The 19,237-nt window shown below is 45.3% G+C and overlaps 1 protein-coding gene across 2 annotated transcripts in view; it reads left to right on the forward strand.

Moving 5' to 3' along the window:
- Nucleotides 1-19,237, forward strand: part of LOC139052507 (probable cytochrome P450 12a5, mitochondrial) — a 151,284-nt gene that overhangs the window by 96,903 nt on the left and 35,144 nt on the right. For both annotated transcript variants that reach the window (XM_070529624.1, XM_070529625.1), the window contains exon 7: nt 17,412-17,490. In XM_070529624.1, the coding sequence (XP_070385725.1) occupies nt 17,412-17,490 (79 nt within the window). The remainder of the gene's footprint in view (nt 1-17,411; nt 17,491-19,237) is intronic.

Here is a 19,237-nt window from a genome sequence, read left to right on the forward strand (position 1 = left end):
GGGATTTAATGCACAGGACATGGCCTGGGTACACGGAGCCAATAATAATAGATGCACGCACTTCTAGAATTACATCCAGGATGCACGCCTTTCGCTACACACAGACCCAGTCACTCATTCTAGAATTGGCAGGAGCACACAGGTTAACACATCTCCTAGTGTTACTCTCACAAAGTATGTAGGTCAAGTGACATGCCAGAACACCACGACTAACCTTGGTAGTGACCACTACATAGTGGCAACTACTTTAACTGCCAAATACTTTAGAGGTAGAGGCACAAAACCAGTCCAAATTATGGACTGGGACGAATTCAAACAACTCAGAGATCAAAACGCAGAGAATTAGATAAGCTACTGAGAGGAATGGGTCAAAGATCTCATATATGATGTTAAAACAGTAACTGAATCAATGCCGTCCTCAGAAACACCAGAATCTGTGGATAGTCGGCTGCTACATATGTGGGAAGCATACGACAGTCTTCACAGAAGGTGGCAAACGTAGAAACTCAATCGGCCATTGCGCAATAAAACGACAAAATTATCCAAAGAGATAGACGATTATGCACAACTTCTTGCCAGGCAACAATGAGGCCAAGTCTGCGACCAAATGAGTGGCAAGCTTGGCCTCAATTATACTTAATACCTCCTCAGACACTGCTGGATCCAGAGAAAAGCAAAATAGCGCACAGTAAAGATATCATTAGACTAGTGCATAACCAAGCACTCACATATGAAGAACTCGTCGAGGAACTCGGACAGAGGTACGTAGACATATCAAACAAATTCTCTCTGCCGAGCTACTCAGGAACCCCGAACCGCAAACAGGACGAGGAGATACACGAGTTACAAGTAAGAGCTGCGCTTCAAAGACCTGCTCGGCTCCAGACGTGGACGGGATTGCAAGCAAGTCACTAAGCAACTTAGATGATACCTTAATCGAAGCCATTACTAAATACCTTAACCAACGCTGGAAAAGAGGGGAAAGCGCCGTGTCGTCGTTTTATACCTTCTTTTATCCTTGTCTTGTATTGCACTGTAACAAACCTTACTATGAATTCTGGGATAACAGCGGAAGCAATAGTGAGATGAAGGCAACACTACAAGCAGGAGCAGACCGAGTGTAACATCATGCGAATCAAATAGGTACTCTCATGCCTATGCTCCCCCTAAAAGTCAGAACTTCTGATTATAAGGCCTCAACCACAAGCAAAAACGCCTCACCTGGACATCAAGGTGATGGCAGTTGGCACATACGTACAAGAAGTGCATACCGTTATGATCCTGGATATGCACACACAAACCAACGGAAATAACGCAGTCACCCTGAATAAAATCATAGGGTGCGTTAGCCAAACAGGCTAATTAAGCGAGTAGTAAGCAAACGTAAATGCCCGACGGAAACGAATCTCAGGCAACTTGTCCAAGCCTTTATCCTGCGTGGGGTAGTATGTTCCCTTCCTTACCTGCACCCCTACCCGACTGAAAAAAATTGACTGCCTAATTAGACAATCATACAAATCAGCCCTTCACCTCCCTAGATGCACAACTAATGAGAAGCTCCAAGAACTGGGAATCCACAGTTCCCTAGAGGAGCGGGCCGAGGCACACAAACTAGCTCAGCTGGAGAAGCTATCCAAAGCTGAAGTAGGAAGATATATACTGAAGGATCTGAGGATCCGATATGGATCTGCACACGCCTCCATATGCAAACTTCCCCTAATTTACCACAGAAATTTCAGGATAGACCCAATACCAAAAAACGTGCACCCTGGACATCACATGGACACAAGGAGAGCAAGAGCTAAAGCTCTACATAAAAACTACTCGTGCCTGCATGATGCAGTCCACGTCGGCATTGCGGAATACATAAACACTACTCGTGCCTGCATGATGCAGTCCACATCGGCACTGCGGAATACCCAGCTCAAGATTCTTTCTCTAGGGATCGCATGGTGATGTTCCACGAAATTACTATGCACTACCGCGAACGTAGACAAAAACACCTCCCTTCAAATAAAGCGCTGGATAAACAGCAACAGGTCTCCTGGAGACAGTTGCAGATGGACTCATTTGCCAACCCTTACAAGTATTCACTAATATATCCCGGCTGCTTCTCACCTGTATTGAGCAACTGCCCCAGGCTAAAGCCTAGGGCGGAACTCTAACTTAACAACACTTCGGACTGTGTGGTAGCGTCATCCAGCTTGGATCTCGCACTTCAGCTGCGGACCGCCAACTGGGCTTTGAAGATCGCCAAAAGTCAAGGATGGATGGATGGATGGATGTTATGAGCGTCCCCTTTGGAACGGGGCGGTGGGTTGCGCCACCAAGCTCTTGCTACTATACTGCCTAATATTCTACCTAGGTTAAACAATGAATAAAGACGGGCTTACGCCACCGCACGCCCCTGGCGATAGAAATCCCCGTAATTCACGCCATTCGAAGATCTGATAAAAATAAAGTTTTCCCTCCTCCTCCTCTGGGTCGGAAACATCGATACCCTCACTAATTTAGCATGCTCCACGCTTCTTGTCAACCAGTTAGAAAGGAAAAACTGCTCATTTAATTCGCTTTGAAAGAAACCGGTGTGACCTCCTATAAAACAGAAGTGCTTTTGATCGGACTTTTGAAACAAGGCTGCACGTTAACGCCCGACGCTTGCGTGGGTGGTTACGTAAATTTGATGTCAGGAGATTGGAATAGTTTTACGTTATAGGGCCACCAGTTGCTTTTCTTCCAATAGGGTTCTGAAATTTGGCGAGGGATTTCTTTTCGGCAATGTCACTTGTATTAGTATAAATTCATGACTTGGAAATGAGTCGAACCACTTAACGGAATTTGTCTGTGTGCACAGTGTCGGAAAGCAAACTAGCGGTGCTGTGCTTAGGCGAAATGCTCCAAATCGTGAACAAGCGCTGTTTCCAGTTGCTTCTAAATTCTATGAGAGCAGATGAACTGGCAAGCGACCGCGCTGTATTAGAAAACATCCCCTGCTTACACCGCTATACCAAAGCACATGGCAGGCCTTGCAGTATGTGTCATGTTGAACTTCAGACCTTGGCGACCTAGTTATCGCTCTTGCCTATCCGTGCCTGCGCACCAAAGTACATTAGCGAGAATATTTCTGCTGCTTAAGGCATACGTAACACTAACGCTGCGGCAGAAATTAAGACTGACCAAACCAGTTGATGCTTAAGCGTACGTCACTGATTTATTAAAGCAACTGCATAAGCGATGTACACTCCGCGATCTGAAAGACGAGAAAGCTACTTAAGATACGAAATGGTAGGCGAGCCTAATCTTTGACTTAGGTGTCTGTTAGTGGCATTTTAGCGTTAGTTAGTGTTAGTGGCACCCGCACCTCGGCGTTGGTGCTCTTTATGTTAGGCGAGCGAACCTCTTTCCCCTGGCATGATATGCGGGCGAGCAGCGAGGGACGGGGCGGAGAAAGCCCAGCGCACGCCACCTGGCGGGGTGTAGCCCCCTAGCGAACGGAGCACGAAGCGCACCTTCCTTGCCCTTTCCGGTGCTGACGTCAGAGCATGTAACGAGCCCGCAGCTATTGCGACCAAGTAAGCGAGCGAGCGAGCAGGTGCACGCCGGAAGAAGAGAAGTAGGATAGAAGGGAGTGACGTCACATCCGCTCTGATAGGCAGCTGTTCAGTCTACGCCAAGCAACCATTTTCCAAAAGTTAGCGGGTAACTATCAGACCAAATTGTGTGTGTGTCATTAGTGACGTCATTACTTCTTTTTTATACTTGCAGCTTTCCATTTATTCCGCCAAGGTCGTGCTGACGTGGCAGGTCTCTAAAGTAAAGGATTCTTTGCTTTGGTGTGCGGTAATCAGTGATTTCCAATAAATTCAAATTATTCCATATGCTTCAGTACCTTGTTAAACTTGCGTTCTAATATCATATAATAATAATAATAATAATAATATTTTTTATTCACTTCAATTCGTACAACGTGTTCCAGCCTGCATAAGCGTTGCCGCTTGTGTGCTGAGCTGGGCAGCCAGGTTAAGCACATGAAACAACAGCGAGTAAATCATAGTTGAAAAGTAGGGAAAATAAAATCAACCAAATACTCAGCAACTGCTTGTGCGACATAAGAACAAACAAGCAAACAAACAAGAACCAGCAGAACATATGATAGCAAATCCACCGTGCACACTTTCGTACACGAAATGAAAACGTTAAGAACATGACCAACAGCAAATTACCTTATTCTATATTATCGTTCAGCCAAGGTCGAAGAAAATTCTTAAGGTCTTTTAAACCGGTAATATTCGGGAGGGTTCCTAATTTATTGAAGTAGTAAGGAACATAGTAGGTGCGGGTTCTTTTGCCATAAGTGGTGAAGATGCGGGGTATGACATACTTTTCTGATTGACGGAGAGGCCGTACTTTAATGTTGCAGGTTTTAAAGGAGCTGTGAAAGAAATGCTTGTATAATATGTCAAAGATAAATTGCTTCTGTACAGGAAGCATGTCAAAATATTCCATACTGTCTCTGGCTGACTTATCATGATAGTTGGTTCCATAGGAGAGATTGGTTGCAATCCTGTGCACAATGCGGCTTAATGTGTTTAATTTATATAAAGAAGCGGTTCCGTAAATTGTTATCCCGTATCGTAATATTGACTCTCCCAATCCCTTATATACCATTTTTCTAACCGATACATCACATATAGATCGTAGAGCATATATATAAACACACACTAGGCGTAGGCGTTTGGCTAACTCTGAAATATGAATATTCCACGACAGTGTTTCGTCAAATGTGATACCAAGGTATTTAAAATTGGATTTAAGTTCCAAAGGTGGGCATGAACAACACGTACAGTTTCTCTCATGAAGGTATATATTTGATAGTACTCTAACCACTTTATATGGGCTATGAAAACAAAGTAGGCAGGTTTTTGTATTATTAGTAAACATCTGATTAGTGTTGAACCATTCTATCAAAAGATGCACATCCTGTTGCATCCTGTCGGAGGCCTCTTCATACGTTTCACTTGGTATCGCCAGGGCAGTATCATCCGCGTATAAAAAGAGTTGCGAGTTCAGTGGAAGACAGGTCATATCATTGACGTAGATATTAAATAACAAGGGTCCTAAAATTGATCCCTGAGGAACACCTGTCGAAACGTTCAAAATTGGGCTGTGTAATCCGCCTAGTTGGACGCATTGGGCTCGATCAGCAAAATAGCTTTTAAAGAACGACTTGTATGGACCTCTAAAACCAATGCTGTCAAGTTTATCTATTAATAAATTGTGATTGATAGTATCAAAGGCTTTTTGCAAATCAATAAAAAGTGTAAGGACAATGTTATTGTTATCTATTTCTTTGCAGACTAGGTCATGAAAATCCTCTAGTAGGTTTACCGTACTTTTACCTTTCCGGAAACCATACTGGGCTGCATTTAGTAGATGGTACTTATCAAGAAATGATGTCATGCTAATATGTATAATTTTCTCTATGATACAAGCGAGGGATGACAAAATTGCGATTGGCCTATAATTATTATAATCCTTTTTGGAGCCTTTTTTATGCAATGGTCTTATTACGCTTACTTTCATGAACATGTGAATTTGCCCAGTTATTAACGTTTCGTTGATAATGAAAAGTAAAACAGTTTTAAGTATGTCAAAATGCACTATGAGATCTCTTATCCTAACACTATCATAGCCTGGGGATTTCGTTATTGGCATTTTTTTCAACACATCCCATAATTCCGGCTCAGTGACAGTAGGCATGTAAGCTGAATGAATGCTTGAAGCAACTGCAGTAACGTTCGCCATTTTGCTTCCCTGTCTACACAAGAAAGTAACAGATTCTACAAAGTGTTTATTGAACTCAGTGGCCAATTCTACCTTGGTTGTATCTGGAAAGGCCTGTTCTAAAGTATCATCAATGCTTTTCTTGGATGGTTTTCCTATGGTGGTTTGAACTAATTGCCAAGTTTTTTTTACGTCACTACTGCATGCCGAGAATTGATTAAGCTGGTACTGTTTTTTTGCCAGTCGTATTTTTGCTGTAATCTTATTTCGCAGTTGCCTGAATTCTTCTCTTAGTGCAAAGTCATGAGGGTTCTCATTGCGCCTTCTTAAAAGTTTACTTTTGATGTAAGATAGCTCAATAATTTCCTTGTTTATCCAAGGACTTGCCTGATTTCGCCGCTTCATCCTCACCTTAGTTTTCGATTTATTGTAAATTGATTTTAGTTGTTCTACGAGCAGTTCGTAAGCATATAGGTGATTGTACTGCAACAGGGAAGTCCAGTCATACAACTTAATTAGTTTATCTACTTTTTCATTGTTAATTACAAGCCTTTCTGTAGATCTCTCCTGTGCCACCATTATACTATTTTTTAACAACGTAAGCGCAACAAAATAATGATCTGCAACTTTTTCCTTGATAATACAGCCGAATGTTTCCTGTTGCGCTACGGTTGTACTGATATGGTCAATACATGTCTGTGTGAATTTACTTCCTAGAAATTCTTCTCGCGTATAGCCCTGAATTTTATTCTCCAAGCCAAAACTGGCCAACAACGTTAAGTACTCACTTACACCTACCCTATTGGTCACCGAAATGTCAATGTTGAAGTCTCCTGCGAGAATCACACGTTTATTTACTCCATATTTTTTCAGGAATCTAGCGAGCTCCTCTAAAAAAACTGCAATATTCTTGCTAGGAGGTCTGTAAACCGCACAAACTAAAAATTCATCTTCATTGGTAGAAAGATAAAGCGCTATAACTTCCGCTTCATCAAATTCAACTTTTAAGCATTCACAAAACCAGCAATTTTTCACAAATACTAACACTCCTCCACCGCGTTTGCTCTCTCTGCACAATGCAAACGATTGATAGTTCTGTATATTATAAAGAGAGCAATCAAACTCGCTTACATTTATCTCAGTAAATATTATGACCTCCAGAAAAGTTAAAACATTCTCCAAGTACATTTGTAACAAGTTCCAATTCTTGTGAAGACTTCTCACATTCACTTGGATAAGATCAAAACTTGTACAAGATTCAACTGACATGAGTTCCCGGCGTATCTTCATCCACTCAGAAAATGAATGTACAATCTCAGTCATCACGTTATCTTGCGCAGATCCGCTTCGTTCTCAACAAGAATAACAGGGGCACCTTCAATTTTCTTAACAAATATACGACCATTTCGCACCCAAACATATTTGTAGTGTTTCTCAGTTGCTTGGCGCTTTGCCATCCATCGAAGCTTCTTGGCTAGATGTGTCAAATTTTCATTTATGTAAATGTTCTCATGTTTCAGCATGTTTCGCTTTGCAAGCCACTTTTCTCTTGTTTCTCTCTTGGTGAAACGGACTAGTATGGGAGCCTCAGCATCTGCTTTGCCTTTAATCCTGTGCACAACTTCGACTTCCTCATTCCTGGGAAGGGGTAGTTCGAGTCTCCCTGCAAGGGAATTTATAACTACTCTCAAGTCTTCCCTCTCATGGCACTTGATCCCATGAATTTCCAAATTATTACGTCTTGAATAGGATTCCATCCTATTCACCTCCATTTCCAGTTGAGAAAGTCCAGTGTATTTTGCTATCAGCTGAGCTTCCATGTCCGTAGCTTTTTTCTTCAGCTCTTTTACTTCTTGATTCTGGGTTTCAAGAGTTTTAAGCACTTCATCATATTTGGAAGAGGTCAAATCGAGTGATTCTTCTATGCTCTGAATTGTTAGTGCTTGGTCCTCAAGTTTTCCATTGGTGGTATCATGTTTAGCCAGCTGCTCCTCCTGCTTTCTTTCGAGCTCATCAAAACGGCGTAGCATAGTGTCAAGCTTCGACATGACGTCAACCAAAGAAGGTTGCTCGCTGTCTGCCATTAACTTCTTACGCTGGGAGCCAGCCCCTTCTTCAGCGTTCGACAGTCGTGTTTTGTGGTTTGCACACGTGGGACATAACCAAATACGGATCGTTTCTACTGACATGCTTTTTAGGTTAGTCTTTGTGACGCCAGAGCATTTGCCGGCATGATAACGGTTATCACAATCGCTACAACGAAGGCACTGGCTATCAGGTGCAATAGCTTTCAGGCACGCGAGGCAATCATTGCTAGACATTGTGAACACAACTTTGTGCAGTCCGGCGGAGCAAAATTTATATTCAAACACTGAAGTAGTTAAGAAACGCTGCTCTCACCTACGTAAGCGAAGAAAGAGCGTTATGCCGCGCTCATGCACTCCGCCGGACTGCGCTGGTTCACAATCGGCGTTGGCTTTTTAAGCGTTGTTGCCCGGTGTCGCCCTCCTGGATTGGCTGCCACCACGATGACGCACTCGCGGTATGGACTGTGTAGCCATGGGCGCTTGCACAGAATCTTCTCCGGTATCACGTCGATAACAGCGCCGAAGATGGAAGCATCCGAAGCCGGGGAAGCGACAGTCAGGTCCCTTGGGTCTGGCGGTTCCTACGTAAGCGAAGAAAGAGCGTTATGCCGCGCTCATGCACTCCGCCGGACTGCCTGAATTTTGTACTGTACTATTTCTTTTCTATGTTTTTCTCATTTATATTGAATTTCGTCCCCAGTCTTCCCACGAGGTGAACGGGAAGCGCTGCCCCAGATACAAGGGTGTCTGTCACTCGATGCTCGCGCCACTAGAAAAAGAAGGCAGCGTTTTTCTTGCGGGAAGAAGAAGCTGTCAAATGAAGTGCTTCGAACAAACCACCATAGTGTCAGTCACTTTTTTCATACTGCGCAAGTATTCTTATCAACCTCTTCCTGGGATTCGCGTTGTCTGCTACTTTCTGGAAATGCTAACACGATGAATTGCTTGATTTCGAACGTGATGAGACTCCTATAATGCTACAGAGCAAGATTGTTTCGACATCTGTTTTATTTTTTTTTTCGGCCTTGCGCGGTGCCATCACGATGATTCTAGAACTACGAGCCAACGTTGCAACGTGCGCTATAATGTGATAACCTGCAGCTGAATTAACCTAGATCTGCTGGCTTTAGGCGCGGCCACTAGGGGGCGTGTATTTAGTTGGAGTCGCGAATATCGTACGCTGGTCCCCGCGCCCCACCACCGCACCTTATTCGCGCGAGAACACGGTGTTCAATCACCCCCCCCCCTACCTTGAGTTTGCGAGACGCCGCGCATCACGCCATCATCATTTTAACCCTAACCTCGCACGCTTTCCCTCACACCTATAGCATAGGGCGGGACCGCCATCTTATTACACTTGACCTTCATACGAAACCTCACGGCGACGCCGACGCTGACGGCGGACGTTTGCCTGGAGTGTTGATTTAGTACTTATCACAACAAAAAACTTGTAGCAACAAAACCTTGATTTAGGCGAGTTGATTTGTCTTGACATCATTCTTAAACCAGTGCTGTGAACGAGGACGAAGGGCACACAAAGACTACAAAGTACACAAACACTGCTTGAGCATCGGCGTGCCTCGGCGTTATACCTGGTAACCGAGCGAACGCGGAGCACACTGGCAGATGAAAGAAGAGCACGCGAGGAGAAAAGTGCAAGACAAGTGGAGGGAAGACCGCCTGCGCATGCGCTGAGTTGGCGGCGGTCGCGGCAACATCAGCCGCTGTTGTCGCTGCTGACACTGGTGGCACGTTTCTCCGAGACTAAGGGCCCGCTCTAGCCGTTGGTGGAACGAAAGCGTGCGAAGAAAAGCGTAGTTTCGCGCAAGACGACCTGTGCGGCAGCGGTTGCTACCATAGAGCACCAGGGTAGGGCGCATCGTCTGTATGGAAACAAAATGCTATATGAGCAGCATGGCGGCGCTGTGAATCATGCCCCAGGCGTCACCCATGCGCTGCCTCTCGCAATCTCCCGATTAGCGAGGCAGTCTCACCACACTTCGCTCCACTTGCAACGTGCCACGCAAGACAGATTGTGCGCTACGCTACTCACAGCCTTCTCTTCCTAATAAAAACCCTGTGTCAACATATTCATAATAGAAGATATTGACACGCGACATAAAAACACGTATAGAGCTGCGCTCAAATTTTGCATTAGGCAATATCAAAATCATCGCTGAATTTCCCTTCCTTTTCTTCTATTCTATAGACCCTCGCTCTGTCTACTCGGACATTGCGTGGACGACTTCCAGCATGAGGAGACCACGCTTGTTACATCTGACATCATTACGACAATTGAATTATGCCATATGATTTATGTCACTGATCTAGGTTACCAGTACATGTGTGTGTGTGTAGTGATTTTTGAAGGAGAGGAAGAGAGAAGTACAGTGCCGTAACTGTTTCTCAGAGGAGGACACCTCAACAGCACTGCACAGGGAAAGGAGAGTGGGGAGAAAAGGGGATAAAAAGATAAGGGAGAGAAGGAGAGGAGGGCGGAAAAAAAATACCAAGAAGGTTGAAGAAGCAATGCGGGGCTTACAGCCGCGCTCTCAGCTGCGTGTCAGAACAAAAGTCAAGTAGGGCAGGAAGCACTTTCTTGACAATGGAAGGGTGGGCTGCTGGAAAGAGAAGTGCTCCCTCCGAGTCAAAGGGCAGTCCCACACGACGGTATGATACAAAGAGCGCAGTGCGCTCAACATCGAAGGACGGGCAGCGGAGCCGAAGGTGCTCAAGCGTCTCCTCCTCGCCGCAATCCAAGCACGCGGGGCTGCCTCTTCCGTGCAATCTGTGCATTCTGGCGACCGTGTTGTAGCAGCCGATGCGCAGCCGAAGGAGAAACGAGTGGTCCTAACGGTAGAGACCCGCGCGGGGCAGGAGGCGAGGGGGCATACCTGCAGCAACGCCCGGATCCGGGTTCTGCGCGCGGAAGATGCGCAGTATCGCCGTCTTGGCCACGTCGAAACGGGTGACAGAGCTGGTGAGGGGGAAGCGAGTCGAAAGAGCTTGCTTCGCGAGGGCGTCAGCCGCGTCGTACCCGGGCAGGCCAATGTGCGCGGCCTGCCCGGGAACGAATCGGCCGACGCCCTCGCGAAGCAAGCTCTTTCGACTCGCTTCCCCCTCGCCAGCTCTGTCACCCGTTTCGACGTGGCCAAGACGGCGATACTTGCAATCCATCTATGTAACAGAAGATGGTATCGCAGGTTTCATAAATAACTTTAAGTTGACTAGTTCTTCGGGTGTCGATAGTATGAACCCCAAAATTTTGAAGAATACAACCAAACTATCTAGCAAAATGTTATGCCTTATTTTCCGCCAGTCGTTATCATCAGGTCAGCTGCCCTCATAGTGGAAAATTGTAAAAGTGATATTAGTACACAAAGTAGCAGCAAGAACTCCCCAGAAGACTATCGTCGAAATCCAATACAACTGACAAGCATTTGCTGCAAAATACTTGAACATACGTGGGGCAATCAAAAAATTTTGAAACTCGCATATCAGGAAAACCGCCAGACTATGGAGGAGAAGGAACAGACCTTTATTGAAACCAGACCTTGGAAAAAATTGCTTTTCAACATGATCTGCCCTCACACTAATGCACTTCTCCCATTTTCCTAGAATGCTTTTGATACCTTGCAAAAGATACTTTCTTCCTGGTTGCCAAGGCAGTCCACTGCGGTAGTTTGAAGCGAGTTCAAGTCATCAAACGTCGTTCCCTTGAGGTCTTTCTTCACATTCGGAAATAAGTAAAGGTCACTCGGGGCCAGGTCGGGACTCTAGGGTGGGTGGTACAACTGTTCAAAACCACACTCTCGAATGGCAGCCTGGGCAACACGCGGCCTGTGAACCGGAGCGTTGTTGTACAGGAGGAGGAAACATCTTGTCACTAATCCTCCGCGTTCGTTACGATAGCTTTTACACAGTTTTCGAAGAATGTAGGCGTAGTATTTGTCTGTAAATGTCCTACTATTTACAACATACTCAATCGCAGGATCCCCTTTGCGTACCAAGAAAGGATCACGATCACTTTCCTCCCTAAGCGTTGGGTCTTGAAATTTTTCGGGAGAGGGTGTATATCAGTTTAACAGCATATGTATATCAGTTTAACAGCAACAGGGTGTATATCAGTTTTTCGTGAGAGGTGTATATCAGTTTAACAGCAGGATATACACCTGAGGTAAAAAAATTAAATTATCGGGTAAACGTGCCAAAACCACTTTCTGATTATGAGGCACGCCGTAGTGGAGGACTCCGGAAATTTCGACCACCAGTGGGTACTTTAACGTACACTTAAATCTAACCACACAGGTGTTTTCGCATTTCGTTCCCATCGAAATGCGGCCGCCATGGCCAGGATTCGATCCCGCGACTTCGTGCTCAGCGACCGAACACCATGGCCACTGAGCAACCACGGCGGGTTACACCTGACGTAAACTGCCTCGCGTACTGTATGGCCGAATCAAGTGCCTATTATCAGCAATGCTATGGTTACATTATATATTGCCTTTGTCGAAGACCCATGCGTGCACATATATATCTACGTATGTCACTTACACCCTTATCAAGCATAAAGAAACACCCTTGGTGCCAATCGGAGGATGCTAGTGACGTAAGTATCCTACTGAACGATGTAGTATTGCAAAATAGTCGCAAAAGCGTGTGAGCAAGGGTATAAAAATGCGAATACATGCTTTTGGGTGTAGGATATATTACTCTGTGTTACTGCGATATGTGTGCCGAACAGACTTCGGACTTTTTTTTTTCAGTTTCAGAGCCCATCTTCTCGATCACTAACCCTGAGAGCCTGCTTCACTCTTAAAATTCTCAGGCTCTTATAGGTGTAATAAGGGTCTTTCTGTTTTTGCACCCTTGTAACACCAATGCAGCGGCCTTTTTTCGAAAAAGAATGTTCAATTAGAAAACACACTTGCAAACACCGCCCTCCTTTAATTTACACTCTTACATTACGGGTGTAAATGATAATTGAACGTTGGCAACTAACGCATTTATATTGGCTCCGCATGAAACGCACACATGCGCACACTATCTGGGCTCGGATGAGGTAGCTCGAACGATAAGATCCGGCAACTAGGCAGCAGCGCACTGACTCCGAACAGCAGTTCAAAAGCAAGTTTCCCATGAATGTTGATTGCGAACGGCAGACAGTAATGAGTTGACTTCGCATACCAGATATCTGCAAAATGCTTCACATGATCAATGACACAATCTCTGCAATGCTATCAATGTATGCTAAAGCTATTCAAACAATTAGACTGGAACGAGTTAGGAGTGAGGGCTGGTGGTAAATACCTCGCGAACCTATGGTTTCTAAATGACGTTACCACTTTCAGCAACACTGCAGGCTGTTTGCAACAAACGATTGAGAACTAGCAGAGAACGTGTAAGAGTCTGGTTGAAGGTTAATATGCAGAAGACAAAAGTTCAGTAGCTGGCGAGAAAACGACATATTGCCGCGTGGTAGTGGCGTGTAAAGAACACAGTAGCAATACTGTGAAAGTCAAAACTAACATATATTGGGCGAACCTGTGCCCACAAAAACTGGCTACACTTAAAGAACGGCGACAGCGGCAAACACAGTCGGCTATCGTCAAGATCTGATCAGTGGGTTAAGCGCGTCGGCTTTTATACATCAGTCGTTGAACGTTCCAGAGTAATTCCTGGGACTCGCGTGTCTTCGACACAGTTTTACACTATTGGCGTCGCGCATACGTGCAATCACATTACGCAAGGTTCGGTAACCAGACAGCAGATGGAACCAGCGATGACATTCCAGAAACTTCCGATGCATGCAGGCGCGTCCTGTGCTTTACGCTAACATTTCTTAGATGGTGAAACGTGTCGCCCAATAAAGATAAAGAAGTACACGTTTCAATATCATGATCGGCATTCATTCAGCCTCTAGAACCTGCACAGGAATACGTTTTAGATAAATTACTCGTAAGGGGTTCTGATCAAGGAAATTTACAAAAATAAAAATAAGTAGGAAATCTTACGGCAGGCATTACCAAATCATCACCAGGAGCTAGGCGCTGTTCGTGAAAAGTGTCCAATCACTGCATTTTACAATTGCTAACAGCAGGGGCTGAAACTTGGAAGGTAACAAAGAAGCTTAATAAGGTGAGGACCGTACAACGAGCTGGGCAACAAAAAATGTTAGGCGTGACGCTAAGAGACGAGAAAACAGCCATGTGGGTTAGAGAGCGAACCGGGATAGCTGATATTCTAGTCGATACTAAGAGAAGAAAGTGGAGCTGGGCAGGCCATGTACTGCCTAAGGGAGATAACCGATGGTCCATTGGAGTTGCAGAATGGGTGCTTAGAGAAAGTAAACCCACTCGAGGGCGGCAGAGATTCTGGCAGGGGTCACCTAATTGTAACATGTGCAGGCATATGGAACTAGCTAGCACAACACAGGGGTAATTAGAGATCGCTAGAGAGGCATTCGTCCTGCAGTGGATATCTAAATAGGCTGACGATAATGTCATGACATGTGTGCCAGATTCATGTGATGTCATTCATGTTACGCCATGCATGCGTGTCATGCAAATGGGGATATCTCAGTTTATAATCGTCGATTACGGGAGGTGGCAGTGGCGTAGCCAGGGGCAGACAAGGCATGGGTAACACTCAGTAACATAGTAACATTTTTGTTACTATGGCACTGGCCCAGCCTCTTCCCTGGCCAATTGGGTGTACCCAGAAAAACTTTTCTGGCTATGCCACCGTGGGGAGGGGGTCAAGGGTGCTCTAGCCCCCCGTAACTTGTCCATGGAAGCTAGGGTAGGGACCGTCCTCGGTTCGGAAAGCATAGACAACTCAATTACCGGCTGCATTTCTTTTTGTACGTGAACACTGCTCCAATCTTATGACATAGCAGGATTAATGGTCGTTCGAGCGCATACAATAATAAATAAAACTTACATGGCACCATCACCAAGTCTTAGTTTCAACGGGTCTTCGTGAGCTGTGCAAGAATTGAGAAGTTGTGCCCGTATGTCTACTGCCAACCGTTTTCAGCCGTCTTGGACCTTCACGCGCTCTGCTCGTTTTCTGAGCAGGAAAAGATCATACGTGCCTACTGGGTTGCTGGGCATTACGGCTGCACGAATATTCTTATTTGGTGATCTACAAGTATGGCCAACAGCACGAAAATACCGATTCTTTATCTCATTATCCGCTCGCTCGCACCGCCAACTTGCTTTTGCTCTCATCTGCCTTCACTAACATCAGCGATGAGTTGCATCATGATTTATCGCAGCGCGCACCCATCGCCAGTTTGCCACTTTCACCTACTGACGCTTCCATCAACAGCTGCATCCTCAAGGAGGGAATCCTGCACCACCGTAACTTCCAGCCTGATGGGCCTGGTTTCCTTCCCGTCGTGACTAGACTACTAAGTCGCATTGTTTTGTTTGAGCTCCATGGTACGCTTACTACAGGACACCTTGGTGTATCTTGCACGTACCACGGCGTCAGCCGTCGCTTTTAATGGGCCACTCTCACTAGCTTCGCCTGCCGCTGCGTTACTGTCTGCGGTTCATGTCAGCACCCAAAAGCACCTAATTTGCTACCGGCTGGTCATCTCCAGCTGATCACCATCCCCACCGAATCGTTTTCCGCGCTGAACTCGACCTTCTCGGCCACTTTTAACATCGTCCTGCAGGAAAAAACGTGTAACCGTGGTAGATCACTACGCCACCTGGTACGCCATAATCGGGTTCCCGACCAGTTGCGCCATAGACATCGCGGACTTTCTCTTCCATGACATTATCTCAGTATGGCACCCCACGACAACTGCTTAACTGCTCCCTGTGGTCGTAACTTTTAGTCCAAAGTTATCACCAGAATCCTGCGTCCCCGCTTTAATTAACACAAGATGGCCACCTCCTGCCATCCCCGAACCAAAGTTCCGACGCAACGTTTAAACCATAGCGCCAGAGGTATTGTGTTACGAAAGGCCACCATGACTTGACATTGCCCTCTCTTACGTTCCTTTTGCCTACAATTCTTCTCGTCAGGCCACTGGCAGACTCCCCGCCCCCCTCTTAATGTATCCTATGGTTGCGAATCAACCTTTTTACCTCATCGCATGTTTGTTCCTCCGGCTGCCCCTCCCAACAAGCTAGTACACGCGTAAGGCAATCACCCTGGCCGACCACGCATGCCAGGGCTGCCGGCTGAATCCGGCCAAGCTGTCATGCGTGACACCACCCAACGACGTCTCTATGATGTTCATGCATGTTGCTCTTGTGCTTTTTACCGAATACACGCGGCGCTATCGAGTGCTGCTCCAGGCGATTTCAGTGATGTACGAGATTGCTCCTGTCAATTCTACCTTACCCTCTGCCCTGGCGTCAGTGTTATTTAATTTATTCATTGGGCTCTCTCCTTTGCCTGCTTTAAAACCACTGAATTGTGCAGTGCTTAAAGCGATCATTTAGGTAAATTCAACATAATATTATCCCCATCCTCCTTTGTACCTCACCTTCTGCCTTGGAGTCAATTTTATTTCATTTATTTAGCGGACTTTCCCCTTTTCATGCTTTAAATCTATGGAATTGTGCAATGCTTGAGGCTGTCATTCAGGTAAAGTGAATATAATATTATCCACTTTGATGCTCAACAAGTGTTACATTGTTGTGCGAGGAATCATAATCGTCAAAAACTACTTCCTGTTTTGGAAATATGACATAGCTATCTAATTGTGAAGAGAGTTGTCAACAACGCCATTCGATACCATTTCATTATTTTATAGGGACTAACAGTATCAAAAGCTTTTCTATATGTTAAAAGCTGCTATTGTAACTTTATTTTGATGGAGAGCACCATTAACAATTTACGTAAGGTTTGCCACAAACGTGTAGGTGCGATTTCGCCATTAGGACTTGGAAACGTCTGAAGATTTATTGATAGACGTTCGTCCAATAACGTAATAATTACATGAAGTACAAAAATCTATCGGCAGTTCAAACCCCATGAGAACGTCTTTAAAGTTAGGTCCTTGGATTTTACACTCCAAAACCAAGATGCGATTATGAGGCACATGGTAGTAGGCGACTGCGGATTGAGCTGGACCATCTGAACCTCTTCGGCATCCACCCAATGCACGGTATACGATTATTTTTGTTTCGCTCGCCTAGAGGAATGCTGCCTCCGTGGTCGGGGTTGATGTTATGCTCAGCAACGCACCGCAGTAGCCACGAAGCTACCTCGGCAGGTCCTATTAGAACACGCACCGTCAACTTAGAGCACTCATCGGGCTTAACAATTGCGTATTTTATAATACATCTTAAACTTCGGTGCTCCATTCGCCACATCTAATTATCATGAGCAATTCAGAATCGCTTAGATAAAATCATCTGTCGCATTCCGCACAGTAGTTCATGGAATAAAGTCCGTCTAATGGAAATAATAGTAGTTAGTGCCTGTCGGCGGTGGAGCAGAAAGTTGTACAACCATGTAGCAGCGTCATGATGCGCAATGTGCCTCTAGAGTACTGCTATATCTACTTCTTTTCAGGTTTCATCCCATCATCCCTGGCGTCAATCTAAAATTGAAGCGTGACGTCATCATGTCTGGGTACTGCATACCAGCTAATGTGAGTGTCCACCGAATTTCTTGCCTTCTTCTGTGGCTACTTGGCGTACGTTAGGTAATTCCATTTTATGCACAATGTCATTTAGGAGCGACGGCTTTTCTGAAATTCTGACAATGGCGGTGCACATAAGCACCGTCTATAATTGGTCAGATATCTTGTCAATCGGTCCCATGTTCTTAAAGAAATTATTTGTGGTCTGCTGTCCACATCTACGCAGTTGAAATGTCTAACAAAATGTCATCCCAAACCCTGATTTTACTTCTCAGTACTCTATGAACCTGACCGTACATGACTTAAAGTAAGCTGAATAATGGTACATTGTGTTTTTCGAAGTAGTGGCTGATTGCAGTTAAGCCGGCGAAACAGCCACACGCATACAAGGATGCTATAACGTAAAACTATTCCACACTTTTCTATTCCAATTCTGCAATCAGCCCACCGCGATTGGTCAAAAACATGTTTCGACCACCTCTCTTCGCCTGTCTGTCACGCGACGTTACAGAACCGCGATAGCTCCCCATCTGATATGACGTGTACACACCGATTATGCATAATTTGGCCGAACAACACACAAATAGTTATTTCTGATTCAACGCCTTTTCGCCATTAGCCCTCGGCTATTGGTCAAAAGGTTTCGGGCTGCACCCACTTGACCTGCCTCTCACGCGACGTCCCAAAACCACGAAAACTCACCACGTCAGAGTGGTGTGTACGCGTTAAAGATGCGTTAATATGCCGAACAAAAGTGAATTTTTTTCTGAATAGCCGCAAGCTGCCCCGTTCAGAAAGGAGTAACAGATGGCTGCCACCGATCACTCAGGCATTGGCTACACGCACCTGCCGGAGAGCATGGGTTTATTGGCGTGTAAGAAAACATTTTGCGTGGCCGTCTAACGTTTTCGAGAACTTTCAGCCCGTTTACGACCTCGTTCTGCCAGCTCTTCTTTGCTGAGGATCGGTTTTAGCGTCATTCTTAAGCTTCCGTTGCATGCCGCCGCGATTGTCGATGAGCTGACGCAAGCTGAGTAAGAGAAAGCGGACCAATCGCAGACGCCGGCACCACCCTCTTCATCCAGTTATCGATATTCAGTGCAGTGGCTCGGCCCCATCGAATCCCTCTCCACTTGAGCAGGCACCTCGCCTCTTGTAAGCCAATTAGATAAGACAAGCCGGTCAGTGCAGGCAATGTTATTGGTTTTTCAAGCAAACAAAAGTGACCTCCTATGAACGAGGGGAGCATTTGATTGGATTGTTCAGACAACCCTGCGGGTGACCGCCCGATGCATGCGTCGGCGGTTACGCAAATTTGACGTCAAGAGATTGGAATGAAAGCATATTGGAATAGTTTACGTTATAAAAGATACAGAAGCTGAATAATGCGCATGAATTCATGAATTTAGAAAGAGTGCTACATAGGCTAAAAAGCGTCGGATATGTTCTTGAAATCAGTTTCCTGGTGAGGAGGGAGAGGCGGGGTGGGGGCGGTGGTAGTGATATTCAGACCATTTAAGCAGCTTTAGATTTTATTCACCTAATGAATGTTAAGAAAGAGAAACGCAGTTTATTATGTAGAGATCTAAAGGGCGAAACCCTAGCTGCCGTGAATAATCACCTTGGCGCCACGTCACAATATGTACGGCCGTAGGTTTATATAATTTGCCAAGCTAGTACTTGGAATATACTACTAAAAAATATCAAACTTGACAAACAACTTTCTTTCTCATTAGAAAAGTTATGTTTGAGAGGC

Source organism: Dermacentor albipictus, unplaced genomic scaffold (genome assembly GCF_038994185.2).
Source record: "Dermacentor albipictus isolate Rhodes 1998 colony unplaced genomic scaffold, USDA_Dalb.pri_finalv2 scaffold_26, whole genome shotgun sequence".
Classification (NCBI taxonomy): Eukaryota; Metazoa; Arthropoda; class Arachnida; order Ixodida; family Ixodidae; genus Dermacentor; species Dermacentor albipictus.